The sequence below is a fragment of the Callorhinus ursinus genome, unplaced genomic scaffold, assembly GCF_003265705.2.
Source record: "Callorhinus ursinus isolate GAN/ISIS: 27379988/994484 unplaced genomic scaffold, GSC_fseal_2.0 scaffold35, whole genome shotgun sequence".
In the NCBI taxonomy this organism is placed as follows: Eukaryota; Metazoa; Chordata; class Mammalia; order Carnivora; family Otariidae; genus Callorhinus; species Callorhinus ursinus.
Window position 1 is genome coordinate 12,720,924 of NW_027397097.1, and position 21,325 is coordinate 12,742,248.

Genomic DNA, 21,325 nt, shown 5'->3' on the forward strand with positions numbered 1-21,325 from the left:
GAGAGAGAGTGGGAGAGAGAGCCTGAAGCAGACTGCAGGCTGAGCGTGGAGCCTGACTCAGGGCTTGATCTCATGAACCTGAGCCAAAACTAGGAGTTGGATGCTTAACCCACTGCACCATCCAGGCACCCCTCCCAGACTTATCTTAATATACTTGTACGGTGTGGTTGCTGCTGGGACCCTGATTCATTCACTTGTGATCACTTTCTTATTTAATCTATTATACAATAATTTTTGTGAGTCAGGTGCTATTACCTGTATTTCAGAAATGAGGAACTTGAGGTTTAGAGAGATTAAGTAACTTGCCCTATGTTACATATGTAATAAATTCTGGAACCGAGGAGTGCCTGGGTGACGCAGTTGGTTGAGTGTCTGACTCTTGATCTCGGCTCAGGTCTTGAGCTCCCTGTCCTGAGTTTGAGCCCTGAATTGGACTCCATGCTGGGCTTGGAACCTACTTAAAAAAAAAAAAATGCACCTGAAATACAAACCCAGGCTAACTACAAAGTTGGTGGTCTTCATCAGGATAGCAGTACAAGGCAGAATGTTTTAAAGTGGTTTAAGAGTATTCAGAGTTGACGTGGAAGAAAAAAGGATACGTGGGACTTGTACAGAGATTGAGGAGGGGTAGAAAAGAAACCAAATGCTGGAGGGTGTGGTATGGGCAAAGGCAGTGAGGTGGGAGTTTTCATAGGTTTAAGCACAGTGGGTTGAAGCTACTGATGGAGTTTAGGGTGATAGTAATGGAAAGTTAATAACCAAGCCTATGGAGGTTAGCAGGTTATTTTGAAATTGCAGAAAAAAGGACTATCAAGTTTAGTCAGAAAAACATCTTTCAAACAAGAAAGGCAAACGACCCTGAAAACAAATACCAAACCAGAAATGTTAGAGAGTACTTCACTCTGGCATTTGAGTCCTACAGGATGGAAAAAAAAAAAAAATCTTATTACTTTCTAAAAAAAATGTAGGTATTGGGATACCAATTGGGAACTTTCATTTATAAAGGTTATTTTAAGAGACTGTGGTTGTTAGTGGATTTTTTTTTTTTTAACCTGCTCTCTGGACACTGAGCAACCAGAGATTTTACTTACTTCATACCCTTGAGATACTGTCCTCCAAATCCCCTTTACTTGGAGAGTACTTACTTATCCTTAAAGATCAACTCTGGTATAAAGAGCATTGGATCCAAATGGCAGACTGATCACACGCATTTATACCCGGAAATCTGCAGGCTGCCCTTCCACAGTCTGTGCACACTGGGGTTACCTCACTGGGGAGAGTCCTGTGCAGCCCATGGAGGGCTGGGAGCTTCTTGGAAGCTGTGGCCCCTTTGGCAGGGAGTTTTTGGGGGAAGGAGGAGGTCTTAAAATTTTAGAACATCAAAGCTGGAAAGGGTTTTTCTCTGGGCCAGGGCCTCCTTAGGGGTCACTATAAATAATGCTAGAGAGCTGAATGAACTTTTCTAAGCCAGTAAGTTGTCTAGACCAGTAAGTGGGGTTGAGACTTAAACTCTGAGTGATTAAAACAGAAGGTGAGTTCTTTACTACTGTTTAAATGTTACCATGCAGAGGAGGGGGCTTCTATATAAACCATAGGAATAAGGAGAGACTTAATGGGAAAAGTTAGACAAGTAAATAAAACTGCAAATATGAGTCTAGACTGAACACGATTCAAGTTACTAAGAAGCACCAAAGACTTAAAACCCCAGTGTGTTGAATTAAACCACCCATGAGATCAGCAAGTTCTTTGACAAGCAGATCAGTAGTACCATGTGTTGTAGGCAGAGCACTGGGCAGGGAATCAGGAGAGCGGAATCTGGCCCAAGTAGCTAGATCTTGGTTGGGAACGTCGTTTCCCAACTGGACCCCTACCTGGATCTCTCTCTCTCCAGTCATGTAGATGGACTTCTTTATATTGCCAGTTTCCCGGGGAGCAGAATCTGTCAGGCCTCTCAAGGGCTAGCCCCAGAACTGACACCACAATCACTCTTGCCACATTCCATTCAACAAAGTAAATCACAAGGGCCGCTTAGACTCAAGGGGATAGGAAATAGACAATCTGTTGATGGGGGCGCGGTGAGGGCAGCATGTGCATACAGGAAAGGAGGAAGTGTTGGTGGCCAAGTTTGGAGACCAGCTACCACACATATTATGAGCAAGAGTTCCATGGTCAAGGAAGTTCGGGATATCTGGATTAAACACAATTTAGAAAGGTTTCTTAACAGTAAGACTTCTTAGTTATTACACACTAATCGAAGTGCCGAGGATATAAAATTGGTAGCAAGCGTGAAAGTAAAGGGAGGTGTATAATTATTGCTTTCTAGCCTAACTTTGCCCTTCCTGACCTTCTTACACAGATCAATATGAAAGAAGTGGATAAAAACGTAACAGGGAATATTTATGGTTAAACTGGTTACCACAGATAATCACAATCTTCAGGAGATGTAGAATGTCTTCAGAAGTTGTGAAGGACCCTGACCAGCTTCAATATATTCTCTATCCTCCATTGGAAACAGCCATTTTCTTGCTAATTAAAGCTTCCTTCAGCACTAATTGAGATTCTGGACTTGTTCCTGAGGAAAAGTCTATCTCACTGCTAATTAAAATGATTTCTTCCTGCCTTCAAAATCAGGTTTTTTAATGAGTTCCAATTAGCTGTGGTAAGAAATGAATTCGGGCGCCTGGGTGGCTCAGTCGTTAAGCATCTGCCTTCGGCTCAGGTCATGATCCCAGGGTCCTGGGATCGAGTCCCACATCGGGCTCCCTGCTCAGCGGGAAGCCTGCTTCTCCCTCTCCCACTCCCCCTGTGTTCCTGCTCTCACTGTCTCTCTCTGTCAAATAAATAAAAATCTTAAAAAAAAAAAAATGAATTCTGGGATGACTTTTCAATTCTTTGCCTCATATTAAGCAACAAGTATTGTTTTCTTCACTGTCTGGTCAACTATAAAGCGCAAAAATGACCCACTGGGGTGACCGATGCCCTGGGGAGATGTGGAAGCCGCCTGGTGTGGAGGGAGAGAACAGGCCGACATGGCTGTGAATACCAGCTCCTCTACTTACACAAGTTGCCTCAAGTCTCTGATCCTTAGTTTGCTCATCTCTAAAACGGGGATTAAAAATACCTAAATTACAAGGTTTGGAGAGAAATGAAATGTGATGTTGTATGTTTACCTTTTTGTTCCAACCATTCACTCCACCAACATTTAGTTACTGAGGACCTGACGAGGGGCAGGCAGTGGACTATGTATAGAAAAGCTCTTGTAAAGGGACTGACCCAGCTCGCTCTCCCCCATCTTCTGCTTAGATGGCAGACAAGATGGAGGGAACTCCAGGGGCCGCATCACAACTGTGAGAAAAACCTGAGGACAGAAGCTCCTGTTAAGGAAGCGGGACAGAGACTATGGCATCAAGAATAGTTTTAGAATTGTTGAGTCACTATATTGTACAATTCTACAGTTATAGAATGGAAATACTATATTGTACATCTGAAACTACTGCAGCACTGTATGTTGACTAAATTGGAATTAAAATGCTTAAATAAAAAGATATTTTGAGAGATGAAAGATACCAGCACGTCTGCATATTGGTATGAGCCAGCAAGAGGGGGACAGACTGGTGAGGGAGAGTCAGGCTGTAATGACAATACTACAGCCCATGAAAAGGCAAACAGAGAGATCCTGTGTCTGTTGATGAGCTGCCCTTCAACAGACTTGCAGAGGGTGGAGGACACTTGCTAATGCCCTTTTCTGAGGAAAATCCCTCCAACGGCTCTGACATTCCATTGCCCTTTTCGTCCTTTGTGCTTTTCACCAAAGATGGTGATTAGAGGCTCCCATCTCCTTCTTCCCAAATTCATTCACCACACTGCCACCAGAGTGAACAGTCCAAAATACAAATCTGGTCTTAAAAGACCCAAGTAGCTCCCCATTGCCCATGGGTGAAAGCCACACTCACTCACCTTGCATGTAAGACGTTCTCTTTCTGGCCTTTCTTTCCAACTTCTTCAACTTTTCACCAAATGTTCTGCATAGCAGCCAAGCCTGGCTCCTGGCATTTCCCTAACACTGCACTCTCTTTCCCTCCTCCGTGCTTCTCTTCATGCTTCCCCACCTTTTCCGGTATCCTCCTTCCTTTCTCTTCCACTAGCATGCTTCCAAGGCACAGCTCAAACGTCAGGCTTTCCCAAGGCCGCCAATGAGAATTCATTGTTCTTTCCTCATTCTCACAGCAGCTGCTGTTCTGCTCGCAGCACGATGCTCCGCCCTCCAGGCAGGTGACACAGCTTTGCCCACTGGCCCTTCCCTCTGGATTGTAAGCTCTTGAGGTTAGGGGCCATGACTGATTGAATTTGGTAGTCCAGTTTCTTTCCACTCAGCTCAATAAATATTTATTGAATGAATGAACGGTTGCTTTTGGACCAGGCCTCCCATTTCCTGAGAGGAAAGCTGTGAAAACCTGCTGTGTGGCCTCTTGAGCTCCCTTCCTTTGGGGTCTAGGAAGAGTAGCCCTCATTCCTTGAGGGCCTGCCCCTCTTCAATTCCCACCAGCTGGAGTCGGCTCGCCACTCCCATCCCAGGCTCCTGCTGCAGCTCCTCCTTCACTTCCCTGAGCTGCCCTCGGACTTCCAGAACACTTCTTGATTAATTTGGTTGGAGCTTATGGGTCACAGGTGAATGGGAGAGAGTCTGTGGCTGTGTCCTCTTGGCAGTAGGAAGGAAAGGGTTCTTTGGGTTTATGTGATATCTTCTGACCTCTCTGGTTTGCATGACAATGTTCCTTGTCCACAATAGGGACGCTTGCCCTGAGGGCACTTGTGTCTGAAGTCAAAGCTTGTGTGACTTGCAATCTGGTTTCTTTAGGCTTGGCAGAGGCTGCAGTACTTCTTGGCTGCCAATCTCTCCTCTAAAACATCCACTGAACCTCTGCATATCCTCCGTTGGCTTCTGGCTGCACTGGGCTGGGGTGTGGGGCAGGGCCCATCCTTCTTTACTGAGTCACCTCCTCACCACAGGTCTCAGGGTTGGAAAGCTGGCTCTCAGACTCAGTTACCTCTGCTTCTCCTTCTTAGGGCTCAGTGGGAGCTCCTGGCTTCCAATATGGAAGACGTTCTCTTTGGGAGGGAACGTCCATAGAAAGAGAAGACCTCCTAGGAGTGATGAGCTTTGCTTGAGCCTTTCTGATCATGCTTTACCTTGAGCTTTACTTTGATGTGGCCGATCCCCAAGTTCTTATGGCTATATCAGGGTGCCTGGCCCACCAAGTGACCTCCTCCTGGGATTCCAAATAGGGAGTGGGGCAATTAGTGTCCTAATTGTTCTCTTCAACTTGCCAGGGTTTCAGCCAAGGGAGAGGAACAGAGCATGGTCTGTCCACCCCTTCGACCGTCTCTTCTCTCTGCTTCCAGCCCACCTTCTGTCTTCAGTAGCCTTGGATTTTAAGGGGTGGGTTTCCCTTTTGCTTCTATTTTGTATACTTTCTTTTCTGTTTCTAGTTTTTTTAAATACATTATTCCTCTGTGAAACAGATTAGACCATTTCTTGATTGAAAGAGAGAGAGAGAGAGAGAGAGAGAGAGAGAGCATGAGTGGGGGTGGGGACAGAGAGAGGGAGAGAGAGAATCTTAAGCAGACTCTGCCCTCAGCACGGAGCCTGATGTGGAGCTTGATCTCATGACCTTGAGATCATGACCTGAGCTGAAATCAAGAGTGGGATGCTTAACTGACTGAGCCACCCAGGCACCCCAATGCCTCTAGTTTTAAGGCCCTCTTATTTATGCCATGGGAAAAAATTCTATTTCAGGCCGGTATATAAAATGAGAACAAAAGAAATGTTGACTTTTAAACCCATTTTGCCTTGTTTTAAAATGTCAGTAACTGATTGCCACCTTTCTTTGTATTCCTTCCTTAAGAATCCAATTTCCCTTCTGTCAACCCCATTCCCCACCTTCTGCCAAGAAAGGTGAGTAACTTGGCTAAGGAGAGGATCAGGTTATGGGGATATAAAGCTACATTAATATTTTCCAAATATTTTCTCTTATACCTTTGACTAAAGAACCCTAATTTATACAAGCAGCATGATACACACTTCACAATTTGCTTGTGGATAATTTCATCTCTCCTTTTTGCCAAGGCCTTTCTAAGAATTATCCAAAAGGGAGTTGAGCCAGAGAATAAAGAGAGCTAGATGGGACCATCACCTTGGCAGTGAGTGGGAACAGGAGACTCAGGTCAGGTTTGGTGAGCAGAAGCTAACTCCTCTTCATGATGCCATCAAGTGAATGCAAGTACCCCAGAACCCAGGTGCTATCTGTGGAGATTGTGGGAAGTAGAGGCAAGAGATGTAACAATGCTAGATCATTGGATAAATCACTGTCTTTGAGCTCACCTAAACATGATTAGGATACAAGGTAGGTTGAAGGTTCAGAATGAATCCATTTAAATGGTAATAAAGAACTTGAACCCTCAGATTTTTGCCTGAAAATGACCTCTCTCATATGAGGCTGGATTTGTTGCCCTTTAAATTGGTTACTCTCTATTTTTCCGTGCTTTGGATGCGAGAAATCCTAGATGTTTATCATCAAGTTTGGAAAGAAGTAGCAGGAGCCTGAGATAATCAAGTGACCAATAAAAAGCCACAATGTGAGAGATTAGAAGGTTCTTTAGGACTTTCCTGAGCATAGGGTATCACCCTGGATCAGCTAGTCAGAATGAAATAAAGAGATGAAAAATGCCTGGCATTAGGTTTCTCACTGTTGGAGCAGGAGTTTATAGACAAGCAAGGGGAGAAGGCTGGAATAATGCATGTGGTAATGGGTAAGAATGGAGACATCAGTATGAACTCATGCTTAGCTTAATATAGCTACAGATGGTTACATTTAGAAATATTGTAGGTATGTGTATATATACAATATATACACATTTATTCCCTTGCTCTGCCAGCCTGAGAAATGACACCCTAGTAGCTGTGAGCACATTTAGCTCCAAGATCTCAGTTTCTAATATTATTCTCCAATAAAAGGAACCAGGGTGCCTTGGAAAAACAGCTCATTTTCGTATTCAGGCAGAAAACATACAAAATGAGCCTGAGCCTCTTATAGAGCCAGAAAGTAAGAAGAGCTCAAAAACAACAACAAAATCCACAGCAATGGGGATATGTCAAAGGAACACAGGAGCCAAACAAAAGAGCTCTCAATAGCCAAAGCTGAAACATTGAAGTAACAAAATAAAGAAGTATTGAATTATAACCCAAATTATAAAATATTCATAAATCCCTGCTGATGTAAACAAATTATTGAATGAATAAATGGAAAAGAAGAGACAAATCGCCCATGCTGCTTTGCCCTCAAGGACTTGAAACATAACTCCTATTCATTAAGGGTGGACTATGCACAGGGACTTCTTCCAAAGAATCCAGTGTGAACAGGGGGGTAAAGATAACCTTACAGAGAAAAACTTGAAAAAGAGTACCTCAGCCAGATGAACATGGTTAACATCAACCGTGATTAAGTCATGTACCCTTGATATGATGAGAATGGCACTTGAGCTCTGTGGTTTTTCTTCCCCAAACACATGACCCCAGTCTAATCATGAGCAAACTTCATCCAAGTGAGGGAAAACTGATCCTAAGTGAGGAACATTCTAGAAAATACCTGACCAGTACTCCCCTAAACTGTCAAGGTCATCAAAAACAAGGGAAGTCTGAGAAACCGTCACGGCCAAGAGGACTGAGGAGACATGATGACTAAGTGTAATATGGTATCCTAATTGGAATCCAGGAGGAGAAATAGGTAAAAACTAAGGAAATCTGAATAAAGTATGAAATTATAAACATTGTTCCAATTAATCTGGACTAGTTAATAGAAGAAACTGGTTGGTGGATATATAGGAATCCTCTACTATTTTTGTACTTTCCCTATAAATCTATTCTTTTTTGTTTTAAGGATTTATTTGCGAGAGATTGAGAGAGAGAGAGAGAGAGAAGGGGAGAGAGAGAAAGAGGAGGGGCAGAGGGAAAGAATCTCAAGCAGACTCACTCCACAGAGCGTGGAGCCTGATGCAGGGCTTGATCTCACGACCCTGAGATCCTGATTTGAGCTGAAATTAAGAGTCAGATGCCCAGCTGACTGAGCCACCCAGGGGTGCCCCTAAAACTATTCTAAAGTAGTTTATTGGGGGTGCCTGGGTGGCTCAGGTCATGATTGAGTCCTGCATCAGGCTCCCTGCTCAGCAGGGAGTTTGCTTCTTCCCCTGCCTGCCGCTCCCCCTGCTTGTGCTCTCTTGCTCTCCAGTGTGCTCACTCTCAGGCAAATAAAATTTTTTTAAAAAATTTAAAAAATAGAGTTTATTTAAAAGTGACTGGTATTGGGCACCTGGGTGGCTCGGTTGGTTGGGTGGCTGCCTTCGGCTCAGGTCATGATCCCAGGGTCCTGGGATCAAGCCCTGAGTCGGGCTCCCTGTTTGGCGGGGAGCCTGCTTCTCCCTCTGCAGCTCCCTCTGCTTGTACTCTGTCCAAATAAATAGAAAAATCTTAAAAATAAATAAAAGTGACTGGTATTGCAACATATGCCATGGTGGGAAAACATTCCTGATAAACAGGCATCATTTTTTGTCTCTTATGTCATAACTGGGTATGTTCCTTTAATTCTTCAAGCCTGTTTATTTATTGTATGGGGGTAGATAATGCCTTTGTCACAAAGCTGTGGCAGTGATGAAATAAAATAATACATCTGAGGTTCTGTGCCCAGCACAGGGAGAGTTCTTGATAGCTTCTTTCCCTTCTCTTCCTCTCTCCACCCCTCTCCCTTCTCCCTCCTCCTCCTCCCTCCTCCTCCTTCTCAGAGCCTAAGGCCAGATACAGTGCTCTGTAGCTTCACTTGAAGATTAAAAAAAAAAGTTCATCCATTTCTTTTTAAGTTTTTTTAATTATTTGAGAGTGTGAGTGAGAGAGTATGGGGTGGGAGGGGCAGGAGGAGAGGGAGAAGCAGGCTCCCTGCTGAGCAGGCAGCCCAACACGGGGCTGATCCCAGAACCCTGGGATCCCAGGGGCAGATGGGATTAAGCCACCCAGGTTTTCCTAGTTCATCCCCTCTTAGAAGCTTTCCTTTTCTTGCTTTTTGTCCTTCAGTTCTGGTCAGGTCCTTTGATAAGCTAATTCCTGCATTTATCTTTGCTGAGAGGTTTCCTGATAACATCTTTGGCTTTTGACAAAGTGACTCATTCCTGACTTGGGGCAGGGGGACAGTTTACCCAGTTAGGAGGCAGATGACTATCTGCATTCCCATCAGGCTGGCCTTCTGGCCCTTTCCTGGTAATCACTGCTCCAAACCAGATCCTTAATTAACATTCACAAAGCCTGTCTGGAGTAGCCATAATGGACATTGAACAAGGGAAGCTGAAGCCTGAACTTGAGACCCAGGTCTGCTGCCAGCATGTGAACTTGGGGGACACTCCCCCTTTCCCTAAATCCTAATTTATTCATCTCTAAAATGGGGAGGGCAGTGGCCTTGTCTCTTTCATGGTACGTGAGGATCAGTGATTAAATGTAATAATGACAGCTAACACTTGCTGGAAATCACCTGGCATGGCTCATGCATTCACGTACTTCTTTTTAAGTTTTCTCACAGCAGATGCTATTATCAGGTTTCCGTGAGAATGTTTGCCCTTGGATACGTTAAGGCCTTTGTCAAAGGTCACATAGCTAGTAAAGAGTCAAGTCAGAATTTGAACCCAGGTCTGCCGGTCTCAAGCCAGTGTTCTTGTGATGTTGGATGTCACTTTGTGGTCCTTAGAGGCGTGTGCCAAGGATTGCCTTCTCGGTGCAGTGGAGATGATCAGTCCTGGATTTAAACATGGATCAAGTATTTTGTATAGAGGACTTTTGCAGACCCCCTCCCCCCACTTCCACTCTGGAATACTAACAGACTGGCTGGGTTCCTATGTTTAAGGATGACGGCACCAAGCTATTTGCTCATTCCAAGGGATAGCTCTATTCTTTCTGTTTTGTTTTTTACCATTGTAGTTATTAACTCACTTTCTTGATTATAATGAATTTTTTTCTCCCAACGCTCCTTTCTTCACAGTTGATTCAGTTTTGTAGACTAGTGCGTCTTATACTTTAACCTGCATGGAATCATTGGGGAATCTGGTCAAAATGCAGATTCTGATTGAGTAGGTCTAGGAGAGCACCTAAAAACTGTATTTCCAACAAGTTCCTCACCTGGCTTAGAGAGAACCTCCTTGGACATTTCCCTTTCTAAACCAGTGATGGGGTGGACTGGCCCTCGTGATTCTTATTACGATTGCAAGATACCTTCAATAATAACCATCAGGAAACTTTGAAGGGACAAGGTTTAATATTCACCTATCCTGAAGGGTGCAGCACATGGGGGTGGTGGTGGGGGCACAGCGGGACATTGTGAGGAGGGAGAGAGGGAGACAGGGTGGAGTGCCTGGAGTTTTGCAGGATCACTCTTTACGGGTACATTTAAAAGGTAGGAACAGAAATTAAAGCTCCAGAAGGGAAACACAGTCAGTGGAAAAGTCAGTTATCTAAGACCAGGAGAGGTCTCTCAAACAAGGGAAATCGGGGGGGGGGGGGGGCGGGGGCCAGCTCTTTATCTAGTCCCTGTAGCTGGTAATGTGTTTATTGGAGACAGCTGCCTATGAAGTGGCTGCCTTGGCAATCTAAAAAACTTTAAAGCCAGGCACTTGCATTGCAATTTAAAAAACAAAACCTGTGTGGGGCTTACAGTGCAGGATGAGATATGGGGGTTAACAGATTCAGCAATGGCAGAGAAGAGACTCAATTTTGCCATACAGTTTCTTCCCAGGGTGTGAGAAATGGGGCAAATCCTGAGCAGGTGTATGTCTGACTCCTAAACGTTGAGGTCACTCTTCATGCACTCACTTGTCTGTTTTAAAGCTTCTCTGTTTTAATTAACTTTTTAAAAAAATGCCTCAGCTACTAGGTTTATATTCCTTTAGAAGACAGGCTGTGCCCTGTACATGTATGTTTTTATTCCAGCATCTAAATAGTCTGGCTCCAAGCAAGTATTTATTGTTTGCTGACCAAACATATAAGGAATGACAGCTAGATAAATAAATAATACAAAATGCCAGCTTCTTTGCAAATGTTTTCATTGTAGGGCATTTAAAATTAAGCAACTGCTAGCCTTTCTTTGCATAAAATGTTGGCTTTTCATGTATTTACTCCAATTTTTAATGTGTTTATTGACCCAAGTTTAAAACAGGACATACATTCCTATAACTTTATACTCTGAAGAGTTTTAAATACTCAAAATTAAACCACCAATTGTTAAGGAAAAGGACCATGGACTTGAAGCCAGATTTAGTGGCTGTAGTTAATTAGGATGAATAACATTGTAAAAAGAAACTGGTTTGGGGGTGCCTGGGTGGCTCAGATGATTAAACGTCTGCCTTCGGCTCAGGTCATGATCCCAGGATCCTTGGATTGAGCCCTGCGTTGGGCTCCCGGCTCAGAGGGGAGTCTGCCTCTTCTCCCCCTGCCTCTGCCCCTGCTCATGCACACACTCTCTCTCTCTCTTTCTCTATCTGTCTCAAATGAATAAATAAAATCTAAAAAAAAAAGAAAGAAAGAAACTGGTTTGGAAGGACCTTGGGGATAGATTTCCTTCTTGGGGGTGGGGAAGGAGCAGGCAGGTTATTCATACCAGAACTGCCAGATAAAGAAACAGGGGCACACAGAATTTCTACAGAAAGGTTACTAAGACTATCAATGAAACAGGTGTGAGCCATGAAAAAAACCAAACAATTCATTTGGGATCCCACTCTTTAACTTGCTGGTGTTATATTTTTGTTGAATCGAAATCAACTGTTCTTTCTGAGGGAACCCCCCCCGCCAAGTTCATTAAGAAAAAGTTAATTGTAATTTGTTATCTAGAGCGACAAGAAATTTGACAATTTTAACGTACCCCTGAAAATAAAATGCTTTTCTTTCCTTCTCCTTGCAGATGAAAGTAGAGTCAATTGCTTTTTGCTAAAATGAAGCCTGTTCTATGTGTTTCTCTCATTGTTTGGACATCAGCTTTCTGCTGTGCAGTGTTCACCCAGGTCCTCCGTTTGAAGCCTGGAAGAGCAGATGTTACCTGAGTCAATTGTCCAGACAAGATGGGGAACCAGAACCAAGAAGACAGGCGTTAGACAGGAGGGTGAGAGATAACTTGTGTCTCTGTCAGCCCTTGCCTTTTTGGCTTTGAGTAGTTGAGATCAGTGCTGTTCTACTGATGCGTCAGTATTAGTTGTGAAGCATGTTGTCGCAAATCAGTTATCCTTTAAGTTTTTTTCCTCATCTGCAAGAATACCTCACAATTTTAATGCCATTTGTGAGTATTATTTTAGGCAAAAAAGAAATTATTTTGGTATAGAAAGAAGACTAAACATCATACCATCTATAAGCCATGGGTCATCAGGGCATGCTAATTTTACATAGAATCCTAAAATACTCGAATACAAGACCAACAAATTAAACTCAAGATTTAGATTTCCCTTCTGAAGGATGTGGGCCAGGGTTTGGAACCTGAAAATGTTTATGTCTGCTTTTGGGAAGAGCTGTTAACTCTTTGGTTGCTTTACTCTAATTGAGAGCCTTGACTTAGGGATCAGTCATCTTTAGTAGGTCCCAGATGCCTGTTTCAAATTCTGCTAGCTGTCTCAGTGGCTGAAGAGGGTGTGTGCATTGGTTCATGTGACTTTGAAACTAGGACTTGTGATGAGAAGCTAGGAGACGGCCTAGAGAAGGACTCAGCAGCGATATGCCGTCTTTAAGAGAGAAAGCTCCCAGGAGCTGGCTGAATGCAGGTCAGCGCACTGTTTCTCAAGCTGTGACTATGAGCTACGGTGAGAAATACATCTTACACCTGCCACAAACAACATGAAACCATATATTTTTTTTAAGTATTCCACACATGTATTTTGAGAGAGCTGTTATGTGCCTCCACCGGAATCTTCTCTTTTTTTTTGGTATTAAATGCTATTTTAATTTTTTTAAATTGAAATATAGTTGATATATGATTATATTAATTTCAGGTGTGCAACATTGTGATTCGACAGTTATATACATTATGAAATGCTCACTGTGATTAAGTGTAGTTGCCATCTGTCACTGTACAAAGTTACTACAATGTTATTGACTCTCTTCCCTATGCCTACTTTTCATCCTTGTGACTTTGTTTTACAACTGGAAGTCTGTACTTCTTAATCCTCTTCATCTGTTCTGCTTCTCCCCTCGTCTCCCTCCCCTCTGGCAAGCACCAGTTTGTTCTCTGTGTTTATGAGTCTGTTAATATGAAACGGTATTTATCCTCACTACACGGGAGGCACTCTAATTTCTATTTCATTAAAAAAAGGTGCTGGTTTATGACCTACTGGTGGGTGGTCAGCAGCAGTTTGAAAAACACTTATAGCCTGGGTACTCCAGCGTTGTATCACCTGGGAGCTGGTTAGAAATGTAGGCTCTCAGCTCCTGTCCACACCTACTACATCAGAATCTGCATCTAAGGTGATTTTACGATTAAAGAGTAATCCAAGTATTCTAGCTTGGTTCCAGCTGTGCTGAGGGGAATTGGGGACGAGGTATGGATAAGGTGTGGACACGGGTTGTCACATTAGAAGGGGGAGGGGAGCAGTTTCCTGATAGCTGTCATGCCTTCTGAGGTGTCCCTAAGGGAAAGATGGGTCACAGAGAGCAACTAGTGGGGTTATGAAACCTGGCAGTCCAGCCCTGTGGACAACATTGTGCCCTGACCACTTCAGAGCCTCTGGGTCTGGTTGTGCAGGGAAAGCCGGTGCTCCCCCCCTCCCGCCCCAGAGGTTCCTTAGCTTTGTCCCCCGCTGAGGCTTTTGCATTCTGTCACTGGATGTTTTAGTCTCAGAATATCTACAAAGACTATAGATTTGTAGCAAGACCCTCTGAGGTTCACAGATGTGCAGTCCACTTCTAGTTTTTGAGACTTCTAAACCTCATGTTTTTAAAATAGTTACATAGAAGTTAAAGAGGGAAACGAAAAGTCAAAACCTCCTCTGCTTCCCCCACCCTGAATAAACACCCATTACTGGAGCAAATCTGGCTTTTGTGTAGTGCTACCACTAATACTAAGCCTGGTGAGACTGTGTAAATGTTAAAAAAAATTGAATAATTGTTGAAAGTTGAGGCCTGCATTGGGCTTGCAGCCTCAGTCAGTGCCTTTCTTTCTTTTCTTTCTTAAAATTTATTTATTTTTAAAAATTTATTTATTTGACACAGAGAGACACAGCGAGAGAGGGAACACAAGCAGGGGGAGTGGGAGAGGGAGAAGCAGGCTTCCCGCTGAGCAGGGAACCTGATGTGGGACTCGATCCTAGGACCCCGGGATCATAACCTGAGCCGAAGGAAGACGCTTAACGACTGAGCCACCCAGGCGCCCCTCTTTCTTAAAAAATTTCTGAAGACTTTATTTATTTGACAGAGAGAGAGAGAGAGAGAGAGAGAGAGAGAGAGAGAGAGAGAGAGAGCACAAGCAAGGGGAGTGGCCAAAGGGAAAGGGAGAAGCTCCTGCTGAGCAGGGAGCCTGATGCGGGGCTCCATCCACGACTCTGGGGAAGATCATGACCTGAGCAGAAGGCAGACACTTAACCACTGAGCCACCCAGGTGTCCCCAGTCAATGCCTTCGTATGCTGTCTTTGCTCAGGGACAGAGACAGGACACCTGGTGGAGACTCCTGTGGGCCCCAGTGATGGTCAGGATGGTATGAACAAGTCTGGTTTCCCAAATGACTGACCCAATGATGGGATAGTTTATCGTGAAGCAAAACCTACTGCACAACGATTGCTTTAATGGTGAAATTCCACTCCTCCCACAGGAGGAATTTGTTTTGGTCCTCCAGCTGTCAGACCTACGCTGTCTAAATGTCAATATAACAAGGCATATGTTTAATCTCGCGGGAAGAATTTAGAATATTATGTGGCAGATTCAGGCTCCTGAACCTGACATTTTTGGCACGTTCAGACCTCTGGAGCTGGTCTATTTTGTGGCCCAGGGTACGTGAATAATGACATCTCCTCTCCAATTTGTGCCTTTCTTTGCATTTTAAGTATTAGATATGAAAAAAAATATTTTTCTCAATTCTTAGTATCTTCTGGAATTTCACAGTTTTGAAACCGGGGAATAGATTTTTTTTTTTTTCCCACATAGATGTGAGGGTCTTTAAAAAAACTTGTCTTTTAATACATGGTTCACTCTTGGCCAAAATCCTGATGAGAAGCAGGCAAGATAGTAACCATATAGTTAAAAATATGTAAAAGCACCACTTTGGGCTCCTCTCAGCGCTGCCTGGGCTCCTCAGAGCAAACCTCCTCTAACTATACTTTAGCTCTGAAATCAGATAAATTTGATAAAAATAGAAATGGGTGATTCTATTCTTTATGAAGCAAGACAAATTATGCTTTGGGAGAAAATAATTTGCTATAAAGTATAAAATGTTTTAATATTTATATCTCATAATAAAACCATGACATGTTTATAAACACTCTATCAGGCATTTTTACAACGGGGCCACCGCTGACAACTAGCAACGCAATAAAATATGCACAGACAACACTGAGTATGAAATATACATCTTGATTTTATAATTGTGTGTGCTTTATTTTTTACACAAATGGAATGGAAGTGTCGAATATTTACACTTAACAGGAGTGTAAGCTGTGCAGTGTCTCTGTAAACTCCAGCCCGGGCAAGGAGTGTTTCCTCCCTCCCTCTCCTCCTGCACTACAGCTCGATGGAGAAACATCCTGTCAGAGAGAAGCACGAAACTGTCATATTGAAAGGATCTAATGGGTACAGCCTGGTGCACTCAGAATTTGACACACTTAGGAAACACAAATTCAAAAAGGAGAGAAGAAAAGTTTGCCATCTCATTGGGAGTCAACCTTGCCATTTGGTTGTCTGTCCTCGTGAGTTGCTAGGGAGATTCTGTATTCCGCCTTTTAGGTGATCTTTGTTTAAATCATCCACCTGTCTTAGCTTGTCCTCAGCTGCTACAAGAAACTGCACAGCTGTACAAGAAATGATTTCCAAAGCACAGTTTTCAGTGAGGAAGGATATTTACAGACTGGAGTGTGTGTGTGGGTTTCCATCCACATTCATTCATACCCAATGTAGTATGTGTATACATGATATACATACCACATAGACCATACATACACAGAAGTAAAATGCATATCCACAGAATTCTGTAGGGAGATCTCTGGCAAATCAGTCGTTAGCATGTCACTCCACATGCTTTCAGAGAAATGTCCCCTTTTCCCCCTGGGAGTGACAAATGACCACGATAAGCTTAGGAACTAGCCCGAGTCCTTGACTTAAATACTTTTGTAGGAATTTAGGCAGGACCAAGACAGGAAAAAAAGAGATGTTATTTCATCAGCAAGTCCATTCAATCTCACCAGAGCAATCACCAGCTGAAAAGCAGAGGGGGCTTCACATGAAAATGGGGGGGGGAAGCTTATGAATGGGGAGAAAATGTCTCTCTCCAAACCAAGGCGATGGCATGGCTTCAATGAGAAGAAAGAGGTTTGCTGTCAGAATGATTTCGGGGCCAGAGTCTGCCTTTGTAGATAGGAGGTGTCCTCAGAGCCACGGGATGGTGCTGGGAGTGGGCTCAGTGTGGACCAGCCTTCAGGCAGAGAGGCACCCAGGTGCTGCGGGGCCCAGAATGCATGTGCATCGTCACTGCCAGGGCAGCGGTGCAGGCTGGCTCAGTGAGGCGTGCTGGAGCTGGCTCCAGCCCGGGACCTCATGCTCAGCTTTGCTTTCTGGGCTGTGTAAGTGAAACGGTGACCCACAGGAATTGTGTCATCGGTCCAGTGTATGGACTTGCTGTCCAAATCAGCCATGAGCCCTTATAGGACAGAAAAATCACAGAGTGGGGTATGGGACAGGAGATGCTCAGTATGTGTGAGGAGGAGAGAAAGGACAGGAAAGGAGGGGAAAGAGGAACGAGGCAGGGGGAAGAGAGACCCAAAGGGGGTAGAGAAATAGGGAAGTTAAAGGGAGGGAGTAATGAGAGACTGCAGAAGGAAGGCAGCACTCGGGGAAGACAGGCCAGTAGGAGAAAAGGAGAGGTGCGCAAAGAGAGCGATGGAATGAGATAGAAATGGAAAGGGGAGAGCAGAAAAAGAAGGAGGGAAAACCAGAGGCGAGAGCCAGAGGCGTGGAGAGCTTTTCCCTGGCTCAGAGTCTGGAAGGGCTGGCAGTAGGATCTAAGACAGCTCACAGGCACCTGAGTGCAGCTTCGTAAAGATGGGCTCACTGAGCAGATGGCGCCAAGCCAAGAACTTGGGGCTGGTGGTGGGGGGGTGCGGGGGCGGGGAGAGGCCAGCAAAGAAATGGCCAACAGATCCTGTGGGAGGAGAGCAAAATACAAATGCCCCTGCAATTAGCTGACAAATGCGATTTTGAGTTTGGTAAAGCTGAGACCCCCGTGGTGCTACACATTGTACCAGAGCATGAAAAATAGCACCAGTGACACGATCTGGCACTTTTCCGAAAGGGCCCAGCATGTAAAGGTGACGTTGCGCCCCCAGCAAGCCTTCAGATTGGAGAGAGCTCCGGACAAAGTTTGCAGTGTTAGCACCAGTCTGGCCCCAGGCTCCAAGTGCATTTGCACCAGATGTAATCTGGGTAACTTTCCTGCCATATCCGTACAATCATCAGATTTGCTGCAAAATACACCAGTTCATTGGAGCCATAGAGACCTCAACATTGGGAAGCGCAAGACAACACAACAAATGGAGGTGTAAATTCTATAGGAAAAGACCCTCTCACCAATTTGCTTGGTGATTCTTCAAGCAAATATATATGTATATATATTTATATAAATCTACATAAAAAATCAGTGCAAATGCCAACTCTAATCTGGAAGCATCTACACTAGGAAAATAAATAATCATATTACTACAAAACCAAGGGTTGGTGGTTCAATTTGATTGTACTCAGCCACAGCAATACTAAATATTAAATGGAAAGCACATCACACGACCCGCGGAAACATCTACTCATTAATGACAGTCCTTTAAATAAATGGTTGCATGCTCAGTTGAGAAACCAAAGAAGTTATTATGGTGGCCTAAAAATAGAGCTGGGATCAGGAATGGCATTCTGGCGGCAGAAAACTTCTGGCAGCAATATTGATGAAAGTAGGCCTTGACCTGAAACTGGCGAATTGCAGCCATGGACATACCTTTAAACATTTTGAGCACTCTAAGGAAGTCCCCCCCCAAATGTGACTTTCATCAGAGGGAAAATGCATTGCTAGCCCTTCGGTTGGCAAAGGTAGCCTCAAGACTATAGGTAGATGCATAATTTTGCATTTCTGTGTTTGTTTTGGTGACTGCAGCGAGGCAGACAGTGGTAGTTAGTGTAAGATGAACAACCTTGGGTTTGGAAAGAGACCCTCATTCTGAGCTCCGATGTTCTTACTGTGAAGAAGCCCCATCACTGCTGATGGCTCTATCTCTTGCTCTCCCATCCCAGCCTGCATGCTGGTTTGCTGCACAGTGTGGCAGAATCCCTGCCAGGTCTGGATGTACCCCAGAAATAAGGCGATGGGGCTTAGTCTGGGCATGCATAGAACCCAGAGTTGAGTGGTTATTGAGATCACCGACAAGTCTCTCTCTAAACACCGTGGGCACAAGCAATGCTGATGTCATCATCAGCTCTAAAGTGGGATATAGGCTTCGGGAGGTTTTTTTAAATCATCATTATAATTGCTAAAAAATAAACTTGGTCCAGGTGCAGCCCCCAAGAAAGGCAGTTCAATTGGTTGAGCTCAAAGCTGTTAATTGTCTTTTCTTGTGGTTCTCTTTGCCCTGTACACAGAAACAAAAGTCTGCACCCCTCAACCCCCCAACGAGATACTTCTCTCTTCCTCAAAGAAATAGTGCTTCTTGGGACAGATCTCTCCATGGCTCGATACCATCTCTGGTTACAAAACCCTCAGTTACTTGTGAAACAGACAAAAAAACAAAAACAAAAACAAAAACAAAAACAAAAAAAACAACATCAGAAAAACAAAACTCCTAATTACTCATGGTTGGCCAAAATACTAAATGATCCTTGAGAATTGCATGTAAGTAACTAGAAACAAAGTTATTCAACTATTTGCATGGCAGGCCCAGGTTAATAAGATAAAAGCAAAAACTTCCCTTTAGATCATTTACATGAGTTTGTCTCTGAAAGCCATCAGCTTAAAAATGCATTAACCAAATGTCATCCAAAAACACCCATGAGGGCAACTCATTAAGGGATGTGCTCCATGAGAGTGTGTCACTAATATGGAAGGGAGATCATGGGAGGTAAGTGAGGGAGAAGTCTTTGTCAGACTTTGGAAAGAACTCAGATGCTCTTAATGGATCATTGGCAACAAAAGGGAGAGTGCAAGTTTCAGTTCTTGAATTTGATCATCTGCTGATAGTGCATACATTTAGTCTTTCAATTAGTCTTTACAAAATATTTCACAAAACTTTTTTAACCTATAGAAATTCGTTTCTATACATTTAATATATTTTATTGTATAAATTATTCTCATCTTTAGTGCCTCCTTTCAGTTTATAAATGGCAAAATAGACAATAAACAATCATAAAGCTAACCTCAGGTGGAACCCCCTCCTCTCAGGGAGGTCAGTCCTCCATACACTTGTGAATTTTATGAAATGCTCGTCTTTGTAGATGCCAGTCAAAGAAACTACACACTTATCCTTCCCTGATATTATGCCGTCTCCAAAGGGACTCCTTTCCTTTTTCCTTCTTTCTTTCTTTTGCTCGTTAAGAAATCAAAGAGTGTGCATAGTTACAAAATTCAAAGTGTACCAATTACAGATGTGGGTAATGGGAAGGTTGGTGAAGTTCAAGTGCTGGCAACTTTTCTTTAAAGCAAAAGACACAGAGAGCTCAGCAGCTAAATCAGCTCTGGACATCTGCTGGGGTGAGGAGGCTGCCCACCTCTTGGGCAGAAAGCCCATCAGAGGTTCATCCCTACACCTGGCACTTTGAGCAAACCAAAGCCTTCCTGCATACTGCAATGTCTTTTCTGTCCCACCCTGTGGCCCCTCCGTTTCCTTCATGGCTTCACACAGTTTGTGTTGTACATTCATAAGAATTCACATTGACTGCAAAAACATAAATGCAACAAAAACATAAAAGCCTCCAAGTAGTATATTATATATATTTTGTTCTTCTAAATGCTCTTCTGTCATTGTCGGAGGTGCAGTAGCTAATTTATAACTTTTCCTTTGAGGGAATCCAGATGAAAGGCCCAGATTGCTCTTCAATAACAAGCTTGCATTGATTATATATATCTTCTAAGGTGTCTCCTTGGACAATAGCTAGAACAAGAGTAAACACGCCAGAGTTAGGAATCGTTCCCTGCCTGGTAAAGAACAGCCCTCAGTCACACAGCAGAAGCTCAAACCAGTGACAGATGAACTCATCTGGAAGCTTCATATTACTTTTCATTAGTAAGAAAAGTGGGAAATTTACTTAAGCAAGGTCACGTCAGTGATTAAAAGAAAAAAAAAATGCTTTCAGTGCATGTCCCGGATCAGGTAACAAATGCACCCCAGTCTTTTTACCTTCTATACGTCTGTCTGTGGTTCTGGAAAATGAATCATTTATATATTTAAATTTTATGGGTGCTTACTCTGGGCCAGGCACCAGGCTAGGCACTGATCAGTTTTCAGATTGAGATCTCCTTGCTTATCAAAAGAAAGCTGGCTTTTTATTCTATATACTGTGTGTACCTTGGCAGGTGCAGAAATTTAGACATTTTCAACATAGAGGAAATAATAAGGTTGTGGAGGCAACTTGAGTTAACCCCTTCATTCCCCAAGCCCTTAATAGGAAACCCCATTCATTCTCCAAGTAATCTGGTAAATTGATATTTTGCTATAACAGGGCCACTCATACTGGGAATGCTTTATGACAGCTACTTATAAGAAACATAAATAAGAGGAAATATACACAAACAGCTAATCTGTGAATTACCTAAAATACCAAGTCACCTGAAACAGATTTAAGTATATTTCATAATGTCCTTTGAACTAAAGTTAGCTTACAGAGAGATCTCCAAAACATGTCAGTACTATCTGTAGGACATTAGGGATTAACAATGAATTGCTACTGAAACATAGTTAGATCTTAAAAGCAACCCTGAGAATATATTGTTACTGTATTTTATTTCTGAGTATGAACCACTGGTCAAAATGTGCATAACTGTGATCTGATGTTTATACCTGGATGTTCTTTCAGGATAAAAC

The 21,325-nt window shown here is 43.3% G+C and overlaps 1 protein-coding gene and 1 long non-coding RNA gene across 25 annotated transcripts in view; both read right to left on the reverse strand.

The window, feature by feature from the left end:
• The window catches only part of LOC141370454 (uncharacterized), an 80,938-nt gene extending 76,814 nt beyond the window's left edge, over positions 1-4,124 (reverse strand). For both annotated transcript variants that reach the window (XR_012374488.1, XR_012374489.1), the window contains exon 1: positions 3,958-4,124. This is a non-coding gene — a long non-coding RNA (uncharacterized lncRNA). The remainder of the gene's footprint in view (positions 1-3,957) is intronic.
• Positions 4,125-15,518: 11,394 nt separating this feature from the next.
• DLG2 (discs large MAGUK scaffold protein 2) overlaps positions 15,519-21,325 on the reverse strand; it is a 2,181,535-nt gene continuing 2,175,728 nt past the window's right edge. For 22 of the 23 annotated variants that reach the window (XM_073879808.1, XM_073879828.1, XM_073879806.1 and 19 more), the window contains one exon: positions 15,519-20,395. In XM_073879808.1, the coding sequence (XP_073735909.1) occupies positions 20,289-20,395 (107 nt within the window). In that variant the 3' untranslated portion in view covers positions 15,519-20,288. The remainder of the gene's footprint in view (positions 20,396-21,325) is intronic. The other variant, XM_073879824.1, reaches the window with a different exon arrangement.